The following is a 7,224-nucleotide window of genomic DNA, read 5'->3' on the forward strand; positions in this document are numbered from 1 at the left end:
GCTCCCTCTACACTGTCCCCATCAAACACTCCCAGGACAGGGACAGCACGGGGTTAGATACAGAGTAAAGCTCCCTCTACACTGTCCCCATCAAACACTCCCAGGACACAGCACGAGGTTAGAGACAGAGTAAAGCTCCCTCTACACTGTCCCCATCAAACACTCCCAGGACACAGCACGAGGTTAGATACAGAGTAAAGCTCCCTCCACACTGTCCCCATCAAACACTCCCAGGACAGGTACAGCATGGGGTTAGATACAGAGTAAAGCTCCCTCCACACTGTCCCCATCAAACACTCCCAGGACAGGTACAGCACAGGATTAGATACAGAGTAAAGCTCCCTCTACACTGTCCCCATCAAACACTCCCAGGACAGGTACAGCATGGGGTTAGATACAGAGTAAAGCTCCCTCCACACTGTCCCCATCAAACACTCCCAGGACAGGTACAGCACAGGATTAGATACAGAGTAAAGCTCCCTCCACACTGTCCCCATCAAACACTCCCAGGACAGGTACAGCACAGGGTTAGATACAGAGTAAAGCTCCCTCTACACTGTCCCCATCAAACACTCCCAGGACAGGTACAGCACAGGGTTAGATACAGAGTAAAGCTCCCTCTACACTGTCCCCATCAAACACTTCCAGGACAGGTACAGCACGGGGTTAGATACAGAGTAAAGCTCCCTCTGCACTGTCCCCATCAAACACTCCCAGGACAGGTACAGCATGGGGTTAGATACAGAGTAAAGCTCCCTCCACACTGTCCCCATCAAACACTCCCAGGACAGGTACAGCACAGGATTAGATACAGAGTAAAGCTCCCTCCACACTGTCCCCATCAAACACTCCCAGGACAGGTACAGCACAGGGTTAGATACAGAGTAAAGCTCCCTCTACACTGTCCCCATCAAACACTTCCAGGACAGGTACAGCACGGGGTTAGACACAGAGTAAAGCTCCCTCTACACTGTCCCCATCAAACACTCCCAGGACAGGTACAGCATGGGGTTAGATACAGAGTAAAGCTCCCTCCACACTGTCCCCATCAAACACTCCCAGGACAGGTACAGCACAGGATTAGATACAGAGTAAAGCTCCCTCCACACTGTCCCCATCAAACACTCCCAGGACAGGTACAGCACAGGATTAGATACAGAGTAAAGCTCCCTCCACACTGTCCCCATCAAACACTCCCAGGACAGGTACAGCACGGGGTTAGACACAGAGTAAAGCTCCCTCTACACTGTCCCCATCAAACACTCCCAGGACAGGTACAGCACGGGGTTAGATACAGAGTAAAGCTCACTCTACACTGTCCCCATCAAACACTCCCAGGACAGGTACAGCATGGGGTTAGATACAGAGTAAAGCTCCCTCCACACTGTCCCCATCAAACACTCCCAGGACAGGTACAGCACGGGGTTAGTTACAGAGTAAAGCTCCCTTTACACTGTCCCCATCAAACACTCCCAGGACAGGTACAGCACGGGGTTAGATACAGAGTAAAGCTCCCTCTACACTGTCCCCATCAAACACTCCCAGGACAGGTACAGCATGGGGTTAGATACAGAGTAAAGCTCCCTCCACACTGTCCCCATCAAACACTCCCAGGACAGGTACAGCACAGGATTAGATACAGAGTAAAGCTCCCTCCACACTGTCCCCATCAAACACTCCCAGGACAGGTACAGCACAGGATTAGATACAGAGTAAAGCTCCCTCCACACTGTCCCCATCAAACACTCCCAGGACAGGTACAGCACGTGGTTAGATACAGAGTAAAGCTCCCTCTACACTGTCCCCATCAAACACTCCCAGGACAAGTACAGCACGGGGTTAGATACAGAGGAAAGCTCCCTCTACACTGTCCCCATCAAACACTCCCAGGACAGGTACAGCACGGGGTTAGGTACAGAGTAAAGCTCCCTCTACACTGTCCCCATCAAACACTCCCAGGACAGGTACAGCACGGGGTTAGATACAGAGTAAAGCTCCCTCTACACTGTCCCCATCAAACACTCCCAGGACAGGTACAGCACGGGGTTAGATACAGAGTAAAGCTCCCTCTACACTGTCCCCATCAAACACTCCCAGGACAGGTACAGCACGGGGTTAGATACAGAGTAAAGCTCCCTCTACAGTGTCCCCATCAAACACTCTCAGGACAGGTACAGCACGGGGTTAGATACAGAGTAAAGCTCCCTCTACACTGTCCCCATCAAACACTCCCAGGACAGGTACAGCACGGGGTTAGATACAGAGTAAAGCTCCCTCTGCACTGTCCCCATCAAACACTCCCAGGACAGGTACAGCACGGGGTTAGATACAGAGTAAAGCTCCCTCTACACTGTCCCCATCAAACACTCCCAGGACAGGTACAGCACGGGGTTAGATACAGAGTAAAGCTCCCTCTACACTGTCCCCATCAAACATTCCCAGGACAGGTACAGCACGGGGTTAGATACAGAGTAAAGCTCCCTCTACACTGTCCCCATCAAACACTCCCAGGACAGGTACAGCACGGGGTGAGATACAGAGTAAAGCTCCCTCTACACAGTCCCCATCAAACACTCCCAGGACAGGTACAGCACGGGGTGAGATACAGAGTAAAGCTCCCTCTACACTGTCCCCATCAAACACTCCCAGGACAGGTACAGCACGGGGTTAGATACAGAGTAAAGCTCCCTCTGCACTGTCCCCATCAAACACTCCCAGGACAGGTACAGCACGGGGTGAGATAGAGTAAAGCTCCCTCTACACTGTCCCCATCAAACACTCCCAGGACAGGTACAGCACGGGGTTAGATACAGAGTAATGCTCCCTCTACACTGTCTCCATCAAACACTCCCAGGACAGGTACAGCACGGGGTTAGATACAGAGTAAAGCTCCCTCTACACTGTCCCATCAAACACTCCCAGGACATGTACAGCACGGGGTTAGATACAGAGTAATGCTCCCTCTACACTGTCTCCATCAAACACTCCCAGGACAGGTACAGCACGGGGTTAGATACAGAGTAAAGCTCCCTCTACACTGTCCCATCAAACACTCCCAGGACAGGTACAGCACGGGGTTAGATACAGTGTAAAGCTCCCTCTACACTGTCCCCATCAAACACTCCCAGGACAGGTACAGCACGGGGTTAGATACAGAGTAAAGCTCCCTCTACACTGTCCCCATCAAACACTCCCAGGACAGGTACAGCACGGGGTAAGATACAGAGTAAAGCTCCCTCTACACTGTCCCCATCAAACACTCCCAGGACAGGGGCAGCACGGGGTTAGATACAGGAGTAAAGCTCCCTCTACACTGTCCCCATCAAACACTCCCAGGACAGGGACAGCGTGGGGTTCCGCACCCTCCTCACGTTAGACCCAGGCGCACTGAGGGAACCGGGAGTTGTTCAGCGAGAGGTTGCAGCAACTCACACTCGTCGTAGAAGCCGTAGATTCTGTTGATACTCGCACACTCGTGGTTTCCTCGTAACAGAAAGAAGTTCTCTGGATATTTAATTTTGTAGGCCAGCAGCAGACAGATAGTTTCCAGCGATTGCTTGCCACGGTCAACGTAGTCCCCCAGGAAGAGGTAGTTACTTTCTGGAGGAAATCCTCCATATTCGAACAGGCGCAGCAGATCGTAGTACTGACCATGGATGTCACCTGGGGAGGGACAGCGAGAGAGAGGTGATCACAGAGCGAACGGGAAGTGGAGCGTCAACTAACTGGCAGGCACTGCCCGAGGGCCAGCACAAAATGGTGAAATGATTGGTCCCCTTTGCTGAGGTGGTGAGATCGCATGACAGGGTGCAGAGGTGCACCAGGAGCACATCCAGACTCCGTACACTGTTAGAGCTGGGATTGGGAGACCAGGAGCACATCCAGACTCCCCGCACACACACTGTTAGAGCTGGGATTGGGAGACCAGGAGCACATCCAGACTCCGTACACTGTTAGAGCTGGGATTGGGAGACCAGGAGCACATCCAGACTCCCCGCACACACACTGTTAGTGCTGGGATTGGGAGACCAGGAGCACATCCAGACTCCGCACACACACTGTTAGAGCTGGGATTGGGAGACCAGGAGCACATCCAGACTCCGCACACACACTGTTAGAGCTGGGATTGGGAGACCAGGAGCACATCCAGACTCCCCGCACACACACTGTTAGAGCTGGGATTGGGAGACCAGGAGCACATCCAGACTCCGCACACACACTGTTAGAGCTGGGATTGGGAGACCAGGAGCACATCCAGACTCCGCGCACACACTGTTAGAGCTGGGATTGGGAGACCAGGAGCACATCCAGACTCCTCACACACACTGTTAGAGCTGGGATTGGGGGACCAGGAGCACATCCAGACTCCGCACACTGTTAGAGCTGGGATTGGGAGACCAGGAGCACATCCAGACTCGTACACTGTTAGAGCTGGGATTGGGAGACCAGGAGCACATCCAGACTCCGCACACACACTGTTAGAGCTGGGATTGGGAGACCAGGAGCACATCCAGACTCCGCGCACACACTGTTAGAGCTGGGATTGGGAGACCAGGAGCACATCCAGACTCGTACACTGTTAGAGCTGGGATTGGGAGACCAGGAGCACATCCAGACTCCACACACACACTGTTAGAGCTGGGATTGGGAGACCAGGAGCACATCCAGACTCCGCGCACACACTGTTAGAGCTGGGATTGGGAGACCAGGAGCACATCCAGACTCCGCACACACTGTTAGAGCTGGGATTGGGAGACCAGGAGCACATCCAGACTCCGCACACACACTGTTAGAGCTGGGATTGGGAGACCAGGAGCACATCCAGACTCCGCGCACACACTGTTAGAGCTGGGATTGGGAGACAAGGAGCACAACAAGACTCCCCGCACACACACTGTTAGAGCTGGGATTGGGAGACCAGGAGCACATCCAGACTCCCCGCACACACACTATTAGAGCTGGGATTGGGAGACCAGGAGCACATCCAGACTCCGCGCACACACTGTTAGAGCTGGGATTGGGAGACCAGGAGCACATCCAGACTCCCCGCACACACACTGTTAGAGCTGGGATTGGGAGACCAGGAGCACATCCAGACTCCGCACACACACTGTTAGAGCTGGGATTGGGAGACCAGGAGCACATCCAGACTCCGCACACACTGTTAGAGCTGGGATTGGGAGACCAGGAGCACATCCAGACTCCCCGCACACACACAGTTAGAGCTGGGATTGGGGGACCAGGAGCACATCCAGACTTCGCACACACACTGTTAGAGCTGGGATTGGGAGACCAGGAGCACATCCAGACTCCGCACACACAGTTAGAGCTGGGATTGGGAGACCAGGAGCACATCCAGACTCCGCACACACACTGTTAGAGCTGGGATTGGGAGACCAGGAGCACATCCAGACTCCGCACACACACTGTTAGAGCTGGATTGGGAGACCAGGAGCACATCCAGACTCCGCACACACACTGTTAGAGCTGGGATTGGGAGACCAGGAGCACATCCAGACTCCGCACACACACTGTTAGAGCTGGATTGGGAGACCAGGAGCACATCCAGACTCCGCACACACACTGTTCGAGTTGGGATTGGGAGACCAGGAGCACATCCAGACTCCGCACACACTGTTAGAGCTGGGATTGGGAGACCAGGAGCACATCCAGACTCCACACACACACTGTTAGAGCTGGGATTGGGAGACCAGGAGCACATCCAGACTCCGCACACACTGTTAGAGCTGGGATTGGGAGACCAGGAGCACATCCAGACTCCGCACACACTGTTAGAGCTGGGATTGGGAGACCAGGAGCACATCCAGACTCCACACACACACTGTTAGAGCTGGGATTGGGAGACCAGGAGCACATCCAGACTCCGCACACACTGTTAGAGCTGGGATTGGGAGACCAGGAGCACATCCAGACTCCGCACACACACTGTTAGAGCTGGGATTGGGAGACCAGGAGCACATCCAGACTCCACACACACACTGTTAGAGCTGGGATTGGGAGACCAGGAGCACATCCAGACTCCACACACACACTGTTAGAGCTGGGACTGGGAGACCAGGAGCACATCCAGACTCCGCACACTGTTAGAGATGGGATTGGGAGACCAGGAGCACATCCAGACTCCGCACACTGTTAGAGATGGATTGGGAGACCAGGAGCACATCCAGACTCCGCACACTGTTAGAGATGGGATTGGGAGACCAGGAGCACATCCAGACTCCGCACACTGTTAGAGTTGGGATTGGGAGACCAGGAGCACATCCAGACTCCGCACACACACTGTTAGAGCTGGGATTGGGAGACCAGGAGCACATCCAGACTCCACACACACTGTTAGAGCTGGGATTGGGAGACCAGGAGCACATCCAGACTCCACACACACTGTTAGAGCTGGGATTGGGAGACCAGGAGCACATCCAGACTCCCCGCACACACACTGTTAGAGCTGGGATTGGGAGACCAGGAGCACATCCAGACTCCGCACACACACTGTTAGAGCTGGGATTGGGAGTCCAGGAGCACATCCAGACTCCGCACACTGTTAGAGCTGGGATTGGGAAACCAGGAGCACATCCAGACTCCCCGCACACACACTGTTAGAGCTGGGATTGGGAGACCAGGAGCACATCCAGACTCCGCACACACTGTTAGAGCTGGGATTGGGAGACCAGGAGCACATCCAGACTCCACACACACACTGTTAGAGCTGGGATTGGGAGTCCAGGAGCACATCCAGACTCCGCACACTGTTAGAGCTGGGATTGGGAAACCAGGAGCACATCCAGACTCTGGTACGAGTGTATTGAAAACTTACCACAGATTTTAAGGGGGCTTCAAGTTCCAGTAGAATCGGCTGACTGAGGAAGATCTCGCGAGATTTGAGGCAGAGCCCTCTGATCTCAGTCTCCGACAACTGAACATTTTTTCCGGGTCTGGATCCTTGTACTGGGAACGGTGGGAAAAGAGGAAGAGGAGGGAAGGGTGTGAGTGTGAGAGAGAGAGAGAGAGAGGGGGACAGAGAGAGAGAGAGAGGGGGACAGAGAGAGAGAGAGAGAGGGGGACAGAGAGAGAGAGAGAGAGAGGGGGACAGAGAGAGAGAGAGAGAGAGGGGGACAGAGAGAGAGAGAGAGAGAGGGGGACAGAGAGAGAGAGAGAGAGGGGGACACAGAGAGAGAGAGAGAGGGGGACACAGAGAGAGAGAGA

At 54.0% G+C, this 7,224-nt stretch overlaps 1 protein-coding gene across 1 annotated transcript in view; it reads right to left on the reverse strand.

Moving 5' to 3' along the window:
- Nucleotides 1-6,942, reverse strand: part of LOC140411304 (serine/threonine-protein phosphatase PP1-alpha catalytic subunit) — a 129,558-nt gene extending 122,616 nt beyond the window's left edge. Inside the window, exons 1-2 of the mRNA XM_072500425.1 lie at nucleotides 6,933-6,942; nucleotides 3,433-3,663 (exon numbers count right to left, since the gene is read on the reverse strand). Of these exons, the coding sequence (XP_072356526.1) occupies nucleotides 3,433-3,663; nucleotides 6,933-6,942 (241 nt within the window). The remainder of the gene's footprint in view (nucleotides 1-3,432; nucleotides 3,664-6,932) is intronic.
- Nucleotides 6,943-7,224: the final 282 nt, after the last annotated feature.

The sequence above is a fragment of the Scyliorhinus torazame genome, chromosome 4 (genome assembly GCF_047496885.1).
Source record: "Scyliorhinus torazame isolate Kashiwa2021f chromosome 4, sScyTor2.1, whole genome shotgun sequence".
Lineage (NCBI taxonomy): Eukaryota > Metazoa > Chordata > Chondrichthyes > Carcharhiniformes > Scyliorhinidae > Scyliorhinus > Scyliorhinus torazame.